At 35.1% G+C, this 23476-nt stretch overlaps 1 protein-coding gene across 1 annotated transcript in view; it reads left to right on the top strand.

Annotated features, from left to right (window-relative positions):
* Positions 1-6252: 6252 nt before the first annotated feature.
* PPFIBP2 (PPFIA binding protein 2) overlaps positions 6253-23476 on the top strand; it is an 88610-nt gene continuing 71386 nt past the window's right edge. The window contains exons 1-2 of the mRNA XM_059825999.1: positions 6253-6316; positions 21391-21605. Coding sequence (XP_059681982.1) covers positions 6253-6316; positions 21391-21605 — 279 coding nt within the window. The remainder of the gene's footprint in view (positions 6317-21390; positions 21606-23476) is intronic.

Here is a 23476-nt window from a genome sequence, read left to right on the forward strand (position 1 = left end):
ACCAGAAGTGTTCATGTTTTGGTTCAGAAACTTTCCTCTCATGTATTTTACTAAGTAATGCTTTATTCAGTTTAAGTTTAAATCAAAAGCATTTATTCATTGTGGTTTTTTCTAAATTTTAACTAGCTAGAAATTGGAACTAGTTAGATGACAACTGAACTAAAATAATAAGGGTTTTTTTTCACTTAATACAATTATAAATAATGAATGCAATTTTAGTTTTAAGATTTGCAAAGTCAGAAGCTACAACATTTCGCTTTATACTGTGTGTAACAGGGAAAACTTAAAATATCTGATAACAATTTAAAATTAAATAATAAAATGCTTTTTGAAGCTTTTATGAACAATGTTTGAAACAACACTGAAGGAATGAAGGGCTTTCTACAGTTGATAGAAGTGCTATAGAGAGGAGCTGAAGAAACCTCCTCACTTTGCACATGCCATTCTGTCAGCGTCAGCTTTTATATGTAAGGATGAGACTTTGTACAAACATGAGTCAGGAAATTCGGTTATGGTACCAATAGCAACTGTAACTTAATATCCATGAGTCCTGAGGAGGAGTTACTATGAGGTGATTTGTGTTCTTAAAGCGTGATAAAGTATCAGTCAGATCATTTAGCATGTTTTTGAGGGTGCTTTCTTTTTTCCTTGTCCCTCCCTTCCCACAAAATTGAAATTCAGACTCATATTAGCAAACTTAATGGGTTTATTTTTGAAAACAGATGTTTGGGTTTGACTTTGCTACTTCATAATGCAGTAAATTTAACTGCATTCAGTTCCCTTCATATTTTAAATCAAATTATTTAGTATAATATGTTTAAAAGCAGCATAGTTCTTACTGCTTGTTGCTCTAACTTTTATCAGCAGCACATAAACGTGGTGGTTTTACAGTGCCAGGGTAATACCCAGCTGCCTGCATAAGTTAGTTTGGCTAATTTAGTTACTGAGCTTAGTTAGTTCTTTTTCATCATGGAGGTATTGTACTAGTACTGTGATTCACCTAAGGATGTCCCTTCATATAAGGACTCCAGCAATATGTTGACTAGAGACTTTACTAGTTCTTCCACCATCTACCTGAAATAGTTCAGTATCAGGTCTTCGTTCAGCTGTGGCTAATCTATATTTTTCTCTAGAGCTTCCCCCTCCTCCTTAGTGTGGACCCTTTACACTTTCTAGCTGAAAACAAATATTTTTTTTATTCCCATCCAAGTTATTCTTAAAAAAACCTCTATAGGCTTGTTTTTATTTATTACATAAAAGGTAATCAATTAGGGAAGGGTTCTATTTACCCTTCTGCCTATTCTAATGAAGCATATGAAGGGGGAAATAGAGCAAGTAGTGTCTGTATTAACAATTAAATTAAATTTAAGCTATAATCAGATGAATAGGATTTCTGGCTTGATAGTGCTGGAGGATGCTGTATAAGTAGTGTTCCTTAAGCAGTCATTCTAGTGATCATCAGAAATTCTTCTGTTCCCAGCAGCTGTAGATGGTTATTTAGGACTAAGGATTAACTTAATTAGAGAGCTATGCCAGGTTCTAAAAGGCCAGGATCCAAATATGTATTCATAACTTTTGTATTTGATGGTGTCATGAGAACTACTGAGCCAGGTTGGAGACATGAATCGGCAGTTGTGTTCCTGTGGGGTGACTGGATACAGCACAGCATGTGGCTGGGGGTGAAGCAAGGTGGGAAATGGTGGGGGTGGAAATTGTGCACATTTGTTCATTCCAGTTCAGGAGTCATCTTGGAGCTGAAAAAAGCATGGAGGACTTCTGAAGCCTACCCAAGGCACTTGATATTTCATTATACTATTAAGGTCAAAGCAATGTGATACTTGAATTTGAATCTTTAAATAGTTTACAAACATGTACTTATTCATCCCAGAAAAAAAGGTGGTGGTAGTAGTTAATTATTAGCTGTGTCTTCTAAATGTAAGAGGAATTTGTAGGCCACCCAAAGCATTGATATTAAGGCAAGATCTGGATTTCAAGAGTTCTTGTCAAAAACCACACCCCTCTCCATAACTGATAAAGTTGGCAACCTCATTATTAGGAGCAGCCTTGGAAAAACATCTGACTTATGAGTTGCCTAAATGTTCACTTTCTTATCTCTGGACAGCTGCTGGTTCAAGGCAGCCATGAAAGATTCAAATTTAATTAAGGCTTTTCATAATTCTGAAGAACATCTTGCTCATAGTGAATACATCTGTGAAATACTATGTTCTGTTTGGACACAGTAAGCTATAGTTTTACATACAGAAAGTAGGTTAAGAAATTTGCAAGGGATATTGGCTCTAAGCACAATAGTTCTACCAGAGATTTTTCATTTTATTTGAAATGCAAATCTCAGATTGGGATTTATAGGGTAAAGCTAGCTGAGCAAAATAAATTTAGGGCATTCAGACCAGTTTGCTCTGTCTGCACTTCCTGGAAGATCTTATTACTTAGGTAATTATAACAAACAGGGTTGCAATATCTTTGTCTGTGGGTTGGGCTCTAAATTAGTGTGAGCGTGTGGCTTAGAAGGGATGATAATAATTTAGACTTACATCTGCTTAACAGTAAAACTTTGGCTATTAATAGCGAGCAATTTTTACTGATCAGGCAAAAAAGTAAATTCTTTTCTTCTTAGGGACCTGAAAAGGTGAGTAGATTGGTTCTTGTATTTTGCTGGTATATAAATTAATCTAATAAATCCTGAATGTTAGAATTTGCTAATATTAAAGCTTGTACTGTAATGTTAGAAATAGTTTTTTCTTAGTCCTTACCAAAGCTGAAAAAACTTATTTTTCAAAATATATGTATATTTTTATATAGGTAGATAAGTCATAGTGTTCTGCATCTGTTGATGTCATTCAGGAATGAAAACCGTAAAAGGAATTGCAATTAAAATACTAGCAAGTAGGTGGATCCTGTTTGAGGCACTTGGCATGCCTTGGGATTGATACAGTTGTCTTATTTAATAATAATTTTTAAAAAATCCACAATTGCAGGTATTTCTGTAGAACTAGATCAGAAATGGTAACTGAAAGCATATGAGATCTAACAAGCTATTTTCATAATATTGCTCAGAACAGTCAAACTGTAAGAAGGGAGTGTCTGGGAAAGTAAGACTTGCCTGAAGCAAAGCAACAGGTCTGTCTAGTAAAAGATGTCAAGCAAGTAATATTACATTATCGCTCCAGAGCAAAGAACATTGCTTTTATTAATAAATCGTTGTTTGATCAGCAGGTTTTACTCTAGCTTAATGCAGTTAAGCAGCAAATACACTGTGAATACAGGTGAGAAAACCAGCAGAGTGTCAGGCTGCAAGGAGATAGAAGACTTAGTTCTGGTGGTATTTTTCAGCGAAACTTTCTGGTTTGTGCCAAGGTCTTGATTGAAGGTTTTTCTATAAGTAAAATTTCAAGTTTGTAATGTAATCTATCAGCATTTTCTGTACCTTTTTCACTATAGATGGTCAAATACTGTATTTGGTGTTTAGAAGCAATGGTAGTCCGGCATTTCATGTTAATAACTGTGTATTGCTCTAGCTGCTTTAAGCACACGGAGTAGTAGCTTATAGCACAAGTAAGAGCATGCAGTGCAATCTAGCAATAGAAACTCTATGCTATTTTTAGTATTTTTCACTTTTTCTCCCTTCTAATTTTGAGCCAGCCTACTGTCCTGATTTACCAACAAAGCTGGTGGCCATAGATTTCTGGGGGAGTGGCTGGTGGCCACCTCCGCCAAAGGAGCAAAGTAGCCGAGGTGCCTCTTTGGCAGCTGCTTAGCTGCTGTAGGTGGATTTCCTTTCACTGAGGTGATTATTACCGATGTTATGGTTGCTTTGAACTAGGGGAAATACTGCAAGGACGGAGGCTCATTGCAGTTGAGAATCAGGTATCTCTAAAGTATTTAGTGAATTTACTAATTTACTGGCAGATAAATGTGACAACAGAAGATGGAAATCTACCAAAACCAACAAACTGAAGCAACAGAGTCAGAGGGAGTGTCTGTAAAGTTCACATGTGTAAGCATTCTGAAATTTAAGTTTATATCAGCTGACTTAATGACTTTCCAGATTACTCTGAGCATAATTTGTGTTATTTCCAATACCACTAAATGAAATATTTGGGTCAGATGCATTTTGGTGAAATTCAGTTACATTTAGCATTGTTCATACTTAAATTATTATTTTGACAAAAATGGAGAGATCAAAACCAACCATTCATTTACATTAATCTTTGTCTTGGATGACACTATAGATTTTTCTTCCATTTTCTGATAAGGAATTCTCATATTGCTTTTCAGATCAATTTGATCTGAAGTTAAATGGTGGCTTACCCATTATGACAAGCTATAAATGGCAGAGCTCAAATGAGAACATAGTTTCTGACTCTTATTCCTGCATCTGTCCCTCTACATAGTGGTGCTGTATACAGTGACTAGAATGGACATAGGACACACACCTTACTGATAACATAGAGGTTATTAATAAATTAGCTTGCTTTGTGTATATTTCACCAGCACCATGGAGAAAAGCCTACATCTCAGGATTCTTAGTTTGTAAAAGAAGCAAAAAATTTTGACTTGTTAGTAAAACTTTTGCTTTGCACTGGGCTTATTATTGAGATTGAACATTTCTTATGATGCCGTAATTTGGACTCAGCCTTATGTGTATTTTAGGGAATTTTTTTTTTTTCTGACGGTCCCTTGTTTCAAAGGAAAAAAACAATGGGTGAGCTTTTATTTTAAAGCTGACTTTGTCCTCTGGCTGCTTATTCTACATTCTAGTGCTTAGGCAGGCTCCAAGCGAGAGAGTAAATGTGGGTGGTTTAGCCACCAGTCATGCAATTGGTCATGGTGGCCAGTGCCTGAACTCTCACTGGATGAACACAGTACAAAAATATTTTCATATATGTGAATTGCCATTAGAGATTATTGTAATATTTATTTAAATTGAAAATAATTGAATTTTTAGCATAGGTAATCGCATGATAAATACAGATTAGTGAAATTTCAGTGGCATTGGAATAATCAGACCCACAAACATATGACCATTGCCTATATACTTACCTACAACCTGCATCATTTGAAGGATATATCTAGCCATTGTCAGACAGGTGTCTTTTTTGACAGCTTTCTAAGCACCACAATTGAACGGTTTTGAATCAAAGGTTTAAAAGCTTGCTGTATGAGAAAATTGAATGTCAAAAGACTGAATTGCACCCTTCATGGAAAAGAAATCAAAATTCTATGACCCTTTAAAGGCTTTGTCAGTATTTTGAGTTGTGTGTTAGGGCACTGCAAAAATTATGTATAAGTATGATCCCTGTTCATCGCTGTGTGGTCAGCTGTTTCATATTTCAGCAATGAAGTGTTGTGCAAAAGGGCCTTATTTCAGACAGAATTTTCTCACTGGCATTGAAATGGACAGTGTAAATTCTTTTCCCCTTTGAAATGTCATCTGTTGATAATAGTGACTGCTACTTGACTAAGAGTCCAGCAACACCAACTCACAAGTAGAGACTAATTTTGGAGCATTTTGTTTGTTAACTTTAATGTCAGATGGCAACATGAATGTCTTTAGTCCTGTTTTAAAGACGCAGCAGTAATTTCAGAAACTTCATACTTGGGGTATTTTGGTTATTGGAACAGAAAGAACTGTATTTTCAGTGTCATGAAAGAAGTGGTACAAAGATTGAATGGGGGTATAGAAAGGAGGAGTAAAAATTATTTCAGAATTGTCTTTATTCTTAAGGCAGCAGTCAAAAAGCAGAGCTCCCACAAAGTTCTGCTTATAGGTTAAGCCTGTTTTTCACCGTGTGTTCATTCCTTTATTGAAACGTAGTCAGTCCTCTTTTTCCCCACAGTGCAAAAGGTTGAAATGCACTGAACTTTGAATCTAGGAAACCATTATTAAGTATGAGGGGTAGGGGAATCTCAAGCTTCCAGTATTTGAGCTTGTTTGGTTCTGCTTCCATCTCCATTTCCTTGTCTTAGTAAAATTACTTAAAAAAAAAACAACCCTATGAATCAACAATGAATGAAAACCTCAGAAATCCCAAGTCATCTATCAAGAATAGGAGCAATTTTGTTAGTTTTCATATTACTAGGCTGTATGGTTGCTAGTGTGGACTTTTGCTTCTGTGGCTTAATTTATAATGTAACAGTGACATTTTTCTGTCAGGTCTGGTTTAGTGTAATACACATGGTTTCATCTGTCTTTTCAGTAGAAAGAGTAAAGGTCTGAAGAAATCACAGATGATGGCTTCTGATGCTAGTCATATGCTGGAAGCAGCTTTGGAGCAGATGGATGACATCATTGCAGGTATAATAATGCTTTATTTTACACAAAATTATTTTGAGATTTAACTATGTTTGTCTTTTTCCGTCCTGCAATTTTCCTGTTTGGGTTTTTACTTTTTAATTATTATTCTCAATTTGTCAAGCTCTCTGTGACACGCAGATTTCTCTGGTTCAACAGTTATGTGAAGAAAATTTAAAGTAAAATAAAAGAAGAAAACCCACAATTCCACCTCAGACATATGAATATTGAAGTAAGAGAGATTTACTTTGCTCTAATGCTATATGGTAACTTAAACAAGTCCTAATTCATGTGGTAACATTCCATATTGTATGTGTTAGTTTTTTATTTCAGTGTGTCTTTGAAAAAAGTTTTCACTAAGGCTTCCAGTTAGCTGGATAGTATGTATCTGTATTTTACACACACACACACACAGATATACAGAAATATTAATATTTTATAAATACTATAATAAATATATAAAAATATATTAAAATGTACATAATTTTATTTATTATGTATGTATTTAAAATAACTTAGCTATTAATTACCTTCACAGCCTAATGAGTTAGAATGCATATCTTTTTGTTGACATTTATATCCAGGAGTGGAGCTATGAATTTCTTTTTACACAGCTGTCCACTAGAAAGGTATATGAGTCAAGACAGAATTTGCTGTCTTTTGGTGCTCTCATGGTAAGGCAATTAAAAACTTTTCTCTCAGCATTACAGCATCCAAGAAGAGAAGTTGATTTCTGTGGTTAGGACTCAGTAACCTTGGGGTTTGTTCTCACACACCATTCAGTATGAGCTCCTAAAAGAAGTATCCGGGTAGGGCCATGATCTCACTTGTGCACAATGGGAAAGCATTCACTAAAGCTTTATAAATTTAAATAGTGACACCCATGCTGTGCCTTCATATTTTTTTCCCCCTAATGATGAAGATTATTACATCAGCCTCTTCTTGCTGCAGTTGTGCTTCTTCCTGCTCTTCTTCCTACTCTTCTAGTAAAGCTTTCTATCCAGAGACTAATACGGAGCTTCAAATATTACCATCAGACTGGCCGTGATTAGGCAGGAAGTCATTATCCAGGATTTTTAGTTGAAAGAATCTCTAGATTTTTTTTTTTTTTCTCATCCACATATGAGTCTTCACTTTATTCTAAATATGCAAGCTTTAACAGACTGCTAAGATCTACAGAAGTGTAAATGTGAGTATGTGATAGATACAACTCCACAAATAACTTTTCACACCAATGGAACAAGTTCCAGGCAAAAAGGAAAATTTAGATATGTATTTCCTTCTCTCTTCTTTTTCTGAATGCAAAACCTTATTCAAACGAGATTTTAACCAACAGAAGTTAACTGGGATTTTATTTTTTTACCTCTTACAAAACACATAAACAGATAGTCAGGGAAGCATTGGACTTCCCTCAGATATGTAAAGAGAGAACAAGAAAAGCAAGTCCCAAACCATAATTCATAAACTAGGGAACTGAAATAATTTCTTAGCCGTTGCAAAACTTGCGTTATGATCCTGGCTAGTGCTATAAAAGAGCCAAAGTAACATAGAAGCCCAGGCTCCTTTAATTATGCTATGGAAACTGTGCTCATAAACCACCTGCATACATCTGGAAATTTTAACTCAGTATCTCACTTCTGTGATGATGTATACATAGCCCAGCATACATTGGTGATATCATGGATGCACTGATGATTCCATTCTTCAGAAAAATCAAGAGAAAGAAAAATAGACATATTCCATTTAAATTGATTTTCAGATTAGACACTTACTTTCTTCCAGTAGTTGTCAGAGCTTTGTGGTATGTTTTCATTTGAATGAAAGGATTAGAAAACTTGTCATGATTTTGAGGATTTTTCAGGTTTGTCATTCTATAGGATTTCATCTGCTTCAATCTTTTCTGTTAATAAATCGTGCTTCCAAAATATCTCAAATTGTCCAGTATCTCCTCTTATGAGCAATAAAAGACCATGCATTCAACAAACAGGTCTATCGCCTTGCTTATCTGAGCAATGCTATGTTTTGTTTAGAAAAAATTTCAGTTTTACTTAAAGATGCTATTTTGTATTCCCTTCAGAAAAGTTTTGCAGACTTATAGGCTGTATGGTTTTTCCAGTGAGAGGATAACATTGCTACTCAGTAGCATTTCCATGAACAGAAGCTCAGAAAAATGGCGGTTGTAAGGCTAGTTCTGCGTAAGACAATAGGTATTTAGTGGTGGGTATTTTTTCCATGGTATGGAAAGATAGCCTTGAAAAATGTGGCATAACTGATTAAATAGCAATATATGACTGCCTCAGGAAATCACATATTTATTCTAGTTTCATGCTAGAGGTTGGAAACCAGGTTTGATTTTTTTGTTTTTAATATTCTTTTCCTTTTCCCCACTCCTTTTTCAGTTGTTTGTGCCCATGTTTTAGGGTTTAATCTTGATAATAAGGAATAGAATTAAATTGTTCCAGGCTTCCAAATAACATCACTTTTACCCCCCTCACTTAGTTGCCATGGTGGTGGAGACAGTGATACAGAGAAGCAAAGCAAATGATGGAAGAAATATTCTGTGTGAATCAGCAGATTGCACATCCCATTCACAGCTGGTTTGTAGTGGTGTTGGTGCCCAAGCTCTACAACAAAAAGATTCAGGCATGCTGGTGTTATGTAAAGTTTGTTTCCCCAGTGCATGGATAGGTTATGAACAAATTGGCAACCTCTTCAAGAGAGTTGACTTTATGACTTCACATTACTTACATTTTTAGTCTAATGTCCACTGATATTAAGGCTTATATATAGATATCTAATGGGAAAAGAACCAAGATATATCCCAGACAATGCATCATCAGTATTAATTGAATACTTCCCATATGATTTCAGAATTATATCTACTTGTACCAATAAAAAATCATATTGCTTTATTCCTTTACTTATTTTTAGTTATAACATAAAGTAAAAGCTCAATTGGGTGGGAAGGTTGTTTACTTTATTTCTTTATTTATTATTTTCCGTTACTAGAAATATATAAGACATTTAAAGACAGGTTGATTTAAGTCTGTTCTTGTCATTATCCTCTAGCTAATGTTCTGTGTGTTCCAGAACTGTTGAATATTGTGGTATGATTGAAGGACCAAATATATCCGTTGGAGCCTATACTTGGACACAGTTATTATCCCAATTCATCTCAAATTGAGGAACATAGTAATTATTCAAGTTTGATTCTCCCTAATTCAATCCAGTAAGCTTCTGTATGCCATTTAGGCAGGAACTGGAAAAAGGAATGTTCTCTTGTCCTCTGTGGCAAGAGAACAAATAAGGTAGGAAAGTCCTTCAGAAGGACTGGAGGACTGTCATGAAACAAACCAGGACTGAGAGTCTTCTAACTGCAGATTTATATATACCATATTATGCAAATATTGGACAAATCACCTGTAGCTGCTCTTAAAGTAGACTGGAAACAGCAAAAAAACAACTGTTCAGAGCTTGTGCTATTTCAGTTCACTGTATCCAGATTCCATGGATATCTCTAGGCAGCACTGGATTCAAAGACCAAGGCTAAACTTCATGAAACTCACATAGCGGATGAAAAAGATGTTTCCTTTGGAATGAGGCCTGAGTGGGTACTAGGAGAGCTATGCTCTTCTCTTGGCCTCAGAAACTTTTGCTTTAGGCACAAAATGAGCATTAATCACTATTTTAGAGAAGTGAGAAGTCCAGAGACATGTAAATTGCATTGGTTAATTTGTGATGCTTGAGCAGATGTGTATATATACATGTGCAAAACCACTGTTCTCTCTGTTTAATGAGAAAACACTCCTGATTTCTTTTATTAGCAGTAGTTACTATTAAAATACTAGATTGTGGTCTTGTCCTTTAAGGTAAGAACTGGCATGCAAATACATATTACAAATATTTACACATTTGCAGTCTCACTTTTAGCCTTTTTAGCCTTCTAATTTTAAAAGTAATGTCCCTTACTTCAAATGTTAACATAGCTCATACATGATTCTGATTAATCCAAATGAAAAGTCTCACTGTAGACGGTGCATCTCAGTGCAATACAAAATGTATTAGTGAGGGTAGGATTGTGAAGCAAGATTAACAAATTGAATTTCATTGGGCTTGATCAAATTTGACAGATAGGTCAGTGTTCCCAAGTCTTTTGTGCTTCAGTACATCTGTACTGATAACCCAGCCTCATAGCTACATAAATTAGGCATGCTAAATGATTAGCCTTATTTGACTAAAATAGCAAAAAGGACTAATGTGATTGTCAATGAACATGACTTATCCATTAGCTAGAATGACTTGCACTCCAAATAGAGGCTTTCTCTGAAGAAAGTGCCCATATGTCAGATCTGTCTACGCCTTCTTTATGTGAGGTGCATGACTTTGGCATTGCTTCCTTCTGAGGTTTGACCAAGTCATTATTTTCCCTTTTATTCAGCTTGTACCCATTTATTAAAATGTGTTTCTTTGTAGGACTATAGATTTTGATTATTTTTTCTTTGCAATATATCCTAATTAATTAAAATAATTTTTATTTTACTTTTAATTTATATCAAACTGCTTCTCTCTCTGTCAACAATCTGGAAATCCAGTATTTCCTTTTGTGAATAATGACCATAATTGTAAGATCTAAAAACCCTTGTCCCAATATTATAGTCTGCTGCAGCTCCAGAGTCTCTTCAAATTCACCAAGTAATCAGTGTAATTATTGAGTTTGCTTTTAACCAGAGCTCCTGCAAGTATTGCTTACTGAAAAATAATGAGAAAGTTAAATATGTTATCACATGGGTGTGTACTGATATTTCAGTATTAGTACTGAAAGATTAAAAAATACAAATAATTTAAAAGTTTGTCAAGAAGTTGTTCAAGAAGTATGCATGTTTAAATTCCATTCTCTTGAGATGGCAGAACACTTGTGTTCAGTTCATTCCTTTGGCTGTGTGCTACAAACCCAACCACTTCCCACACCCTTGCTGAAAAACAGACCTTTAGAAGAAATTATACTTGAGATGAACAAGATTTCAATTCAAGTTTAATATATTTTCCTCATGGGATCTATTTGCCAGAATTTGAAGGAGGGGTTGTTTATGGGGGTTTTGTGGTTTTTTTTTTTAATTTTCTTTTATTGTTCTTCCCCATCATAATTTTACTATGAAAACGATAGAGTTCAAGTTCCAGAGCTACGCTATGTTCCTGGATGAGTTAGATTACTAAGTCACCTCTAGTTAAGTGATTAGAACTTGGGTTAAAAATGCAGGAGTGGACAAAAAAAAGTAACACTCTCATTTGAACCCCTTTGGATGAATTTTAGGTTTTGTGGAATAAGGTTTTCACTGAGTTCCTACTTAAATAATAGGAAATCAAAATATTTCCTAGTGATTTCATCTTTTACCCATGAATAGTCATATACGTCATCACAGGATTCATTCAGAATGTAAGGACTAATCTCACAGCACATCAAGTGAAGAAGATAGACAACTCTGTTCTGCTTCATAAGGGATTGAAATTGTCCAGACCAGACAGAGAGCACTTAATCCTATTTTTTGTGGTGTGTGTTAGGAGGGGTGGGTGGGTCTCATTTCAAATACACACTGGGTGACATGCAGCTGATGGGCAGGACAAGCCTCTTGTAATTGTGTAGAATGACTAGAGAATAGCTTCTATCTTTTCTTTTCAATTTGTATACTTCCAGATGGCTTTATATTTTTATCACTTATGTCCTATTCAAGGTTCACAGTATTTTCAAATTCAAAATTTAGTTCCTATAGTAAAGGTGTATAACTTTTTATAATTTTAATACAGAGATCTTTGTCAAATTTCATTTTAGAGCACTGAACTGACACAGACTACAGTTGAAATAATGATGAGAGAAACAGAATAATTTAAATAATGAGCAATTTCTTTCGTTATAGATCAGAGTAATTGAACAGCAACAGCTGCAGTGGTTTTCTTGTACTTTCTAAATAAATTGTAATTGTGTTATTAGGCTGTGCTTCAGTTATGATTAGTGTGTTTCCTTTTTGTTTTCTGTTCTTTTTCAATCAATAATTTAGGCTTTTTTCTGAACAAAAGAAATAATATATCTACAGCACTTGTTGTTTATCTTGTTACTGCTATGCATTAATTAAGGTGAGCATTTTTGAAGTTGTACTATACAAGATACTATAGTGGCTTTTTGAAACCATTAGCTAGAGCATATTTAGGCATAGATCTTATAGCAATAGAAATATGAAAAAGAAAATTAAATAACAAATTACTTGAAATCAGGACTTTGATAGAGAAATATATAGCTTCCTGTCATAACATTTCCAGAAAATTATGTGTAAGAATATTGTGAGGGGAAAAAAAGATAAAAATGGTGATGTTTAACCATCCTGGATCTTAAAGGGGAAAATATAAAAACCTAACACACATATTTAGGGTTTATAATTTGTAGTTCAACATTTATCTTCATTTTATAACACTTCTTATAGCTTGTTAGGTGCTGACATTTAGCTTCAGATACTCAATTTGGAAAAGCTAATTAGTTAATTCCTTAGATGTTGTCAATAATAACAGACTGTTAACACTTCAAAATCTCTTAAAACTTTAAAAATGTAGCAGTTCACCTTCTTTCTATTTATTGAATCCATAATTTTTCACGTCAGCTATCTGTGGTCTTTCTTTTAAGTTTGTTAACAACATCTAAGACACGACCTTACGAACTGTGTGCACACTTGAATCATTACAGCCATTTGATACTATATTTTGTAGGGGCTTTACACATGTTGTAGCCTTCAAGTTAAGACCTTGCATAACTGTTCAGGTGCAGTTTTGTTCTGTGTTTTAAAAGCATGTGAAAATCATGGCAACTTGCAAGTTGATTGCCCATGTGCAGCATTGTCTACTCATTCCTTACCCAGCATTGCCAGAGCAACCTGAAGTTTGGAATTTCCTCAATTTTGAGTGCTTAACCTTACAAGAGGTCATTATAGCTATTTGGACTAGTGTCCCAAAACATGCTTCCCATACTCTCACTATTCTAAGCATATTTTCTCGCAGATACTGAGGGTCTGAGCACAAGATGGAGAGTGAAGACTCTCTGTATCTTGCTTGTAGTACTGATGGATTCCCTTTGTAAACAGGACAGTACTTCAGAATATTATGGGGCTGAAAGCATTGAGAACTTGTTTCCTATAAACACTTAATGATCTTTTACAAAAATAGATTTTTAAAATTGTTTTATGTAAGATAAAATTGTCCTTTGAAGGTCCAAGTCAAACAGTGATTTACTGATCAAGTTAGTCTTTGACTTCCCTTGCATGTGTTCCTGCCTTTCCAGCAAAACAACAAAATTAGAAGTTTTCTTGAAAATAAGAGTTAAAACTAATTCAAAAGGGAGAAATCTTTGCAATTGAAATATGCTACTTTAAATTCTTTATCTCTGACTATGGATAAACACTTCTGTCAGTATAAAACAACAAAAATACAGTCACGACCTAGACACCTGCATCAACTTACCAAAAATGCAGTACTGCCTTGTGTTTATGCAAAATAAAATCCATACATCAGAGGTATTTGTATTAAGTTTTGAAAAAGGATGGAAAAGAAACAGAAATGTAAATAGCTGCAGATACAAAATGCACCAAAGAAAGGCAGTTAAAGCATGATGGCCATAACCTCATAGGATTGAAAATCTGAGATACAAAGGTTCTTTTGTGGTTTATATGATGTGATCTGTTTTTCAGTACATAAGTCACCCAGTTGTTTAACAGGCTAGTGAACAGATTTCTAAGATTTAGATTTAAACAAGTTTTATCAAACGTGGGCTTTTTTCAAATTCAAAATCACAGCTTCTCAACTTCCTACTTCAAGGCAATGCAATTTGATTTGAAAAAGTCTTTAAAAATCAAAATAGTGTAAATTTTAGAAAACAAGATATTCTTATTTCCTCACAAACTGAATGCTCTTATTTTCCCTATGCTTTCAGAAATGCTTTTTTTTTCATGGAACAGTATTCATGTTACCAGTAGCTTACTACTGCTTACTACAAACAATTACGGATTTTGTACTAAAAAGATGTATTTGTTGTCTCACAACACTGTTTTAATTAGACTACTGGTTTCACTGGCCCTAAATACACATACTTTTTTGTGTAAATACAAAACAACAAAAAAAGGGAGAAAATTGGTGCAAGTATTTGTCCTTCTTCGTCTTTAATAAAATGTGTTGACCCTGTTTTTCCTGTGCGACCAAGGAGACTCGGCCTCAAATCTCCATCATAGCTGCATAATCCATCTTCCTTTTTTCACCAGCTGTAAGGCTGCTTAGCTTGTGTTTCTGGATAGGAGAGATCTTTTTGTTGTAGTTGTGTATCCAGTACCTAATGTGCTGCACATCACAGCTTAGAGTCTATAAGCATGTAAAAGGAAAAAGGTTGAGTAATTAGATCGATAATTTGCATAAGAAATTATAGACAGTTCTTGAAAATTGTCTCAAAGATTCCACATGTGGTTGTAAATAAAGCTCAGTTGAAAATCATCCGAGCTGCATGAAACTTGCATCTGAATGTGGTCATTAACGTTTCTAGGCTTGGAAATTTTTTCCTAGGGCTTCCTGCTAATCCAGCTCAACAGTTACTGTTCCTGTAGTTAAAGATCTAAAAGCTGAGATTTGAGGGGAAGCTAATATGAGCTATGATTCAAAACACACTATTTGTGATGTATTTTGCATTACAGTATTAGAAGAAAGGATTGTGTGAGCTACCTCTTCACTCCTTTGACAGAAGGCTTAGGAACGAGGAGGCTGAATTATGTCTCATCCAGACCTTACTACTAGTTTACATAAATTCACATTTTCAAGGCTATCTTCATGAGAAAAAGAAACTTGTGCTTCAAAGAAAATTACACTTTGTAGTCTTGAAGGAGAGACGAAGAACTTGGACAACCTATATGCTCATTGAGTAAAAACTCAGGTAAAACAAAAAGTTCTCTAGCAGTGTAATGATTGACTGAAAGAGAAAATGTATGTTTATAATTTTATCACTGTTGTTCAGATATCAAAACTGTTACCCTTGAGTATATCAGTTTTATAGAAACTCATCCTTACCCCAGCGTAGAAGTAGCTTTTGGGTTTTGTTGTGGGGCTTTTATTGGTTTTTGCTGTTTTCTGGACTAAAGGAGACAGCAGTTTTAGGAAAATCTCTTTTTAATCACTGATGGTTGAGCTGTGTATTACCAGGAATTTTCTTCTAAAAGTAAGCCAGTTTTAGAGCAAAAAGACTGAGATAATAAGGATGAATGCCGGCGATCAGAAGTTAAGATGCAAGGAAAAGTGAGATCAGAAACAGTATCTCCTGCTAAGAGTGATGGAAGTTGGGTGATGGATGAATGTATACAATATAAGCTCAGCAGAGTGGATTTTCAAACTGGCAAGGCTTTCTGCTTCTTTCTTTACTTCTGCTTAGTAACTTATTTTTGCAAGCCACCAGTAGTGCTGTTTTCTGAATAGGTTATATATTTGCCCAAAAGGAATGTTTCTTCGAAGCCATTCAGCTAATTGCAAGAAACTTTGAATTAAAATGTGCTTGCATGGTCAGGGTGTAGGAAATGTGTAACTAAGAAGTTGTTTTCCTTTTTTTATTACTTTTGTTATTCTTTCTACCATATATATACTGTGGAGCAACATTTAACCTTCTTCATCCACTCTCTGTATGTGGAAGCCAGAATTGAGCTGCTTGGAATGTCTTAGTTCCAATACTTTTTTCCCTTTCTTTCTTTCCTGCTCCTCTAAGGTGGACATTTATGATGATTAATTGTGTTCCAGTAGTACACTAGGAAACCATGGTGTTGAGTATTATACAAACATAATGACAAAAGATTCCCCTGTGTCCTCTTTATCCCTGGAAAAAATGAGGCACAGGAAGACTGTGACTTGCTCAAGGCTATACAAAATGAGTCTTTTTGCAAGAGTTCAAAACTGTACTAATTTTTCCTGAATTTCTATAAAATTCTCATGCTTGAACCACATTCTTCCCCACTTCAGCTATCTATAATAAAGCTACAAGTAAATTAATTGCTGTTAATGGTAGAGTATACTGGTAACACGTAGTGTTCTGTTTGCACTGTGGCATCTCTTTTTTTCTATCAACCTGCAAGGAGATCCAAATTCTTACTGTCTGGTGCTAAAACTGAATGTGCTTTGCAGCATGATGAGGTAAAGGTTGAAACTAATGCAAAGAAATATAATTATTTACTCCCGTTCACTTTTACTTCTGTTTTTCAGGCGGTGTTCTTGTCCTTCTGGTGAGCAATATATATCCTACTTAATATGAAACTATATGGAAAACAAATAAGAGAAGCAAACCTGTGATTCATTTCAATTTAAGCAGTAAAACAGCAAGCTTTCTGAATTAAAATGCTGAGTTGAACTCTGCATTTCTGCATTTCTTTACCTTTTAGTATAAAGTGCATTAGTTGTTGCATTCAGAGGAATTAATTTTCCATTTCAGCCAGGAGGATAAAAGGTACTACAGTAGCAACCCATAGCAAACCAGTTTAAGAATAATTTCACGAAGGAGGAGTGTATGTGTGTATGTATTTGATGGGGAGGTGTGAAGGGTCATGTTCTCTTAGACATGCACTGAGATCTGTAGGTAGCTCCTGTTTCTGACAAGTGAGTTACTCATGGGAGGTCTTTGCAACTTTTGTTGAGTACTTTGGCCCCTATCCAGCAAAGCAAAACACTTTTAAGTCTTTGCTTAGTATTTGGCTGCCAGGGACTTGAAACTAGGGGAAATTTGATTGCTGAAAGCTAGAATCTTCAGCACATCTCAGAATTATGCCCTGTATTCTCAGCATGATAAAGGTACAGATATGGTTTGGGGTTTTTTTATTTGTCTTTCTGATGGTATCAGACAGGGGTACATTCTTCTCTCACCAGTGCCTGCTTTTTGAAGTCTAAATACAAATCTTGAATAGTATTGATTTTTTTTTTAATCATTTCTTTCATGGATAATAACCTCAGTTGAAAGATTTAAAGTTATGAATGAAATCGAGCCTTTCAATCTCTACTTCCTTCATTTAACTTTAGTTGGTATTAATCAAAGAGACGTTTTTCCTTTCAAGGTTTAATGGAACTAGTGCATATAAGAATTTACAGACAGTTCACTTGTGAGATCATTACATCTTTATTCATGTAAGCAAACAACTACTATGCTGTCTGCTTACTATTATTAGCTAGGAAAGTTTTGAAGTACCTTTATCATCTTCTGCAGTTTAAAATCCTGTACTATTTACACCCAAAATGAATTGCCAGTCCTAAGTATGGGGTAAGTCATAAGAGATACCAGCTTTTGTGTGTTGTTAGGTAGTTCAGAGAACATGAGTTTGCCATAAGGATGTCTTTGATGATTTTCATTTGTTGCCTCCCCTTTTGTTAGCAATGAATAGAAAAATATTTCCTTCTTCTGGCTTCTTTTTTATTTCTTATTTCATGCAAACTTAAATGGAGGAAAACTTGAGGCAGGAAAGGGAACAGTAAGAAAAAAAACCACTGAAAATTCTTAAACTGACTTTGTCTCAATCATTAGACGTCAAGCTGATGTTCTTTCCCAGTAAAAACACATTACCACCTTCCAAATGTCCCTACACAGGACAGGACTGTCCTCAAGACCCACCGTAGATTACAACTATGGAAAATCGGCACGTGTGCCTTACACATGGACCCAGTTCTTGAGAGTTCTGAGAAATTATGACCTGCCATTACAGTGTAAAATGTGAGACTTTGAGGATGCTTAGAATTCTGCCAGTCTGAACAAGTCATTTGAGAGCTTGGGATAACTAAAGCATGCATATGGAGTATGACCAGTCTCAGGAAATCACATAACATCTAATTCCTGGCTGGCCCTGCCTGTGCTCCAGCATTTGAGAATTTTTACCTTTATAGAACTGAATTTCTTAAGGGTGACAGTTCTTTCACTTGCCAAGATTAAAGAGTGTGCATATATGTTTTTTCCTAGTGTTTTGATAGAAGCAAATCAAATAAAGGCATGCCAAAATGTGTGAATTTCACTGTCATTGAATTTTCCTATAGAATTTAAGATTATTTTCTGTAGAAGGTAGGTGTTACCAGTAACGTCGTAGCCATGATAATCTAAGGATGGAGGCAAGATCTGATACGTAGTGAGGCATTTAGACTGGTAAGGGAAGATGTCACCAATACTGTCCTCAAGAAAGTTACAGTGGTATGTATGGTATGGCTGTATATTTGGCTGTATAAACTACCTACCTAGTAAAATTAACTGAACTCCTGAACAATTGTTTTAAATCTGTATTTAGCTTAAAGGTTATGGCTATTATTTCACACCTGAAGTATTGGTTGTGGGTCTGAAAGTTTGTGTGGTTTTGTTTGGATTGTGTGGATTTTTGTTTCTTTCTCTCTTGTCTGTATATAAAAAGTATTCGTATAAATAACATGAAGAATGCTATAGCAGAATGCTCCATTAAGTTTTTCCTATTCCATATCTATTTTAAACTGTCAGTTCATTGAAGGGATAGCTACCAAAGCTGAGTATGAAATAATTTTGGATCCTGTCTGCTTTTCTGGTGTGAAAAGTACTTGCTAAGCAAAAAGACAGAAAAAATTAGCATAGAGCTTTCCAAAAGAAAGAGTAAAAAAAACTAGTTTAAAAGTCTTAATTTCACAATAACCAGGTAAGCCACACCTTTAAAAGTGGCATCAATACTACTTAAGAAGACAATGCCAGGTTTCAGTTTGTGTGCGTATCTCTTTTGGAAAGTAAGTAGTGAGCCACTCTGGCTGAATGAAAAGATTTAAGAGGTTATATGATCTTACACAATTTGGAAATCTGCTATTTTTAGTTGCTAGAGTTTAATACTAATCTGCATTAGGAAGTACATAAACAGAAACAACTAAGGTCGCGTAAGTAGCTGAGAGTATAGAAATACATAAGAAAATATCCTTTAGTGGTTAGAATACTCAAATCCAGCAGAAGAATTAGTTGATCCTCTCCTCAAAAGGAAATAATTCCTGAAGACAAGGTTGATTTACAAGGTGAAGTTGCCTTGTGTAGCAGTCTTTGTAGCACCGGATATTGAAGAAACTTTATCTTGGACATGGTCTTAGCCAGAAATTAAGATGAGATCTCACACTTGAGGTATTAAAATAAACTCATACGCAGCGGAAGTCAACAGGACCAAACAGGGAATATTCTGAGTTTGAAAAGAGGTTAAGGCTATATGACATGCTTCAGTAGTGAAAATAAGAGTGTTGCTTTAAAAAAAATAAAATCCCTACTACTGAGCCTTGCAAAACTTTAGAAATTTCTAGGGATGGTCTTGCATTATTTAAAACAGTCAAACAAAAAACCACGTGCATTGTACAATATAATTCAAACCACACAATTTTTTGCAAAGATAATTGGTCTGACATAATTCTTTGTGTCATTAAAGCCGTGGTTGAAGCAAACCTGGTTAATATTATTTAGAATTTTCCCAAAAGCTTTGAGTAAAGTTAAGCATTCACAAAATGAGAGACAAAATACTGTCTTGGATCAAAAACTGATTGAGATGGGAAACAATGCTTGGATTAAATGATCAGTTAGCATTTCGGTTAAAAGCTAATCTAGGTGCAGAAGGCATTTCAGTGTACTAGGACCTAGAGTGTCAGTGTATTCATGAGTTGTATTTAGGTATTTGTTGTATATCAGGCTATATGTAAAATGAACCATTGGGTCAAACATAGTTTGTAATGTCCAAATCACAGTAGAGAAATAACCATAGCAGGCAAACTAACATTGATTAATGCAAAGTAGTGGGCATTCAAGAAGAAAATTTGAATTACTTATACATTTGGGTTTCAAATTAGATAAATCTGCCCAGAAAAAAAACTTAGCAAAGGCCCAGTGAAGATTTCTGTTGCTTCATAACTAAGATGTAAATGATGTTAAACACAGAGTAAAAGGAAGAATAGTATGGAGATTATTATAATCCCCTTGTGTAGATCAATGATACAGTCTTCTAAGGAATACTATATGCTATGTGGATCCAACACACACCTGTAAAGTACGTTACAAAATGAAAGGATTGAGAGGACTACAATATGAATGATCAGAAGACTAAAAAAAAAATCTCCCATTAAGTCAAAGGGGGAAAATGTGATTGCTTATGCCAGAGGGAACAGGAATTAAGACATAACATGAGTACAATCTATCAGGTACATGAGGCAATGAATTGTAAATAAAAACTGTAAAAAATAGAGCAAATGAAAGTTTTCCATCTGACTAGTTCTTAAAGAAACAAAGGGATATTAAATTAAATCAAGGTCTGAAATTCAGGACTGAGAAAAGATAGCTCATTTTAGTCTGCAATGCATTGAAACACAGGGTATTAAGACAAAAATATTTGGAGATATTAGGATTTGTATTGTTTATAATTCTTCCATCAACTGAGATGTGTTTGTTGCTGTGGTTACTGTTCTTGAGAAAATAATATTGGTGCTGGAGGGCTGGCAGGAGGGAGGTGTTTTAATTTAGAGAGTTTTTTGTAATTTGGAGAGCTAGCAAAGTTTCATTAGTCATTTTTATTGCTAACTTTTTGAATTTTTTTCTCTGTGGGAGGGTTTTAAACCTGCTCAAGGTCACATATTTTTCTAGTTCTGGTAACATGATCTATTTTCATCTAAGTTTCTTGTCAAAGGACTGAATCAATATTTCTTACATTGCTTAACATGGCTCTGTGTGGGGACTTCTAACTATGTAGCTGAGAAGTTAGTGACATCTCATGGTAACCATGGAAAATTACAGGTGATTTGTGGTAAGGTTTTGGCATTTGTAATTTAACGGACATTGCAAATATTTTCTAGGTCAAAATTCTTTTTTAATATGCTTGTACATACCTCTCACATTTCATGTTCCAGTGTTTTGTTATTTATCTAGAGACTAACTCAGGTATTTCTAAGCCTGAAATACTGATACTTGTCAGTTAGCATCTGAAGTCCAAATGTCTAGTACCTATATATTTGTCACTTACAAAACAATTATATAACATTATTGTCTGTCCTTGTTTTACTTGTTTTAGGAACAAAGTCGGCTACAGAGTATACTAACGGTGGTTATGATATTGTGTCACCTGCTCCTTCAGTATACTTGGGCACATTTCAAGTTTTGCATCTCCTGGAAGATCTAAAGATGGCATTGGAAATGCTAGAGGATCCTCAAGAGAAAGAAGCATTGCGAAGTCAAATTCCGGGGGCCACAGCAGTCTGTATACGGGAGTGGTTTGAGGAGAATCTGGTAAGTAGTTATTTATAGCGTTTCTACTTTGTTTGCAAACAGCATTGGTTCAAGTATTTTGATACTTCAGTTATTTTTATAACAACTGAAATCTGCAAACTTAGACAACAGCAGGGGATGGTGAGCAGTCATAGAAAGCTGAGGATATTACCACTTTATGTGCTGATTACTAAAACAATGCAGATATAGGAGTATAAGAAAGTGGTAAAAGACCTTATTTTGTCCTTGGTGAGAGAAAAGAGAGTAAAAATTAACTACCAAAAAAGTTACCTTTTGTGGGTTTTCTTGGTTTGGTTTGGTTTTGCTGGTCCTTTGCTGAAGATAACAAACAAGTTTATAACTAGTTATAAAACTTTTCATTTTTAAACCACCAGTTTGGAATATGGTGGCATTGTCTGTTGAAGGGACAAATTCAAATTGGATGATTTTCCTATCCTTTTTCTTGCTACATTTCCTTTACCTTAACTATCAGTATTATGAATCCCCAAAGTGTCTTGTACACCAGGCAGTGCTAGTAAACACAAGAAAGCTCTAGCTCTGAATGCGAGACATTCATATTGGGATAGATGGGGAATAAACATTTGACTATATTGGAAAAGACTGAGGCTTACCAGGTGTGGAGCAGATCTTCAGACAGACCTTGAAAGAAGAGACCCATTGGATGTAAAGGAAGAAAACCAGCAGGTCCTGCCAGACCGTTCCTCTTCACCAAGCCAGTCACTGCAAGTGGAGGGTGGTTTCCTAATGAGTAAAAGCTACCTATCACTTTCTTAACTTCAGAAAAGTTTTCTAGGTGAAAGGATTTTCTTCTGGCTTTGTCAATGCATGTTACTTTTCCAATTGTGCCTGTAGCTTCTGGTTCAGTGTTTATTGTCTGCTATACCTGCCTTGTGCCCAATGTAACCTAATGTTGTTGGAAAGGTAGCTGCTTTTGTTTGAACTTGTCAACTGCCGATTTGTTGGCATTCTCCACAGAGTGCAGGTGTATGGCTGGAAAGTCCTGTTTGGGACCGTAAGAGAGAAAGGAATGACAATTTGGTACCAGTTTTGAAAGCAGGAGGTAGAGGCAATGTTTAATTTGGATTTGCAGTATTAGATTTTGAGTCCATATCCTCAGGCCAGCTCTTACTGAATTCATGCCTTAGCAGAAATTTTAATGCTTTTTCATAGCTTTGCAATAGCTAAAAGATATTTTTAATATCTTACTGCAGCAGACTGCAAGGTAGGTAACAATTGATGTTTTGACTCCTCGTATTAATCTATACATATCTCTTCTTTTTCATCGGAAACCAGCCAAAACAGAAGCCACAGTTCCCTCTTAGAGTTGCAGTTTACTGATATCCTAAAAGCCTTGTCTAGTGCATCAAGAATAGTATTCATTTGATAAAGCAATTGGGCAGTCTGGATTCAGAACGAACAGAACAGGGAAATTGGTGGTATAGAGTATCTCTAATGCAGTATGTTGAGATAACTATTTTTAAAATATTTTGCGCTGTTCTGTATTGACGAATTCCACACTTCTTTGAAAGGTGTGCACAGGGAGGGTATGCATAGTTGCTGTGACTGTTATTTGAAAATGGATAGTAAATGATGTATTTGTAGATCTTTTTTATATTTTTTAAAATGCAAATAATTTGTAAGCATGCACACAACTTCCATGGACTTCAAATTTGGAAGAGCTTTCTCTACTAACAAGCAGCAGTTTCACTTGGAAATTGAGAAGAAATGTGATAAAATTCAGCTCTGTTCAGTGAAATGGACTATGTATTTCATAGTTCTGTCCCATACTGAAAATTCCTTAATTCCAGCCCAGAGCTGTGAAACATGATACTTGATGTGTGAAAAAGGATAGTCAAGGTAGTAAGCAATAA

This window comes from Gavia stellata, chromosome 17 (assembly GCF_030936135.1).
Source record: "Gavia stellata isolate bGavSte3 chromosome 17, bGavSte3.hap2, whole genome shotgun sequence".
Classification (NCBI taxonomy): Eukaryota; Metazoa; Chordata; class Aves; order Gaviiformes; family Gaviidae; genus Gavia; species Gavia stellata.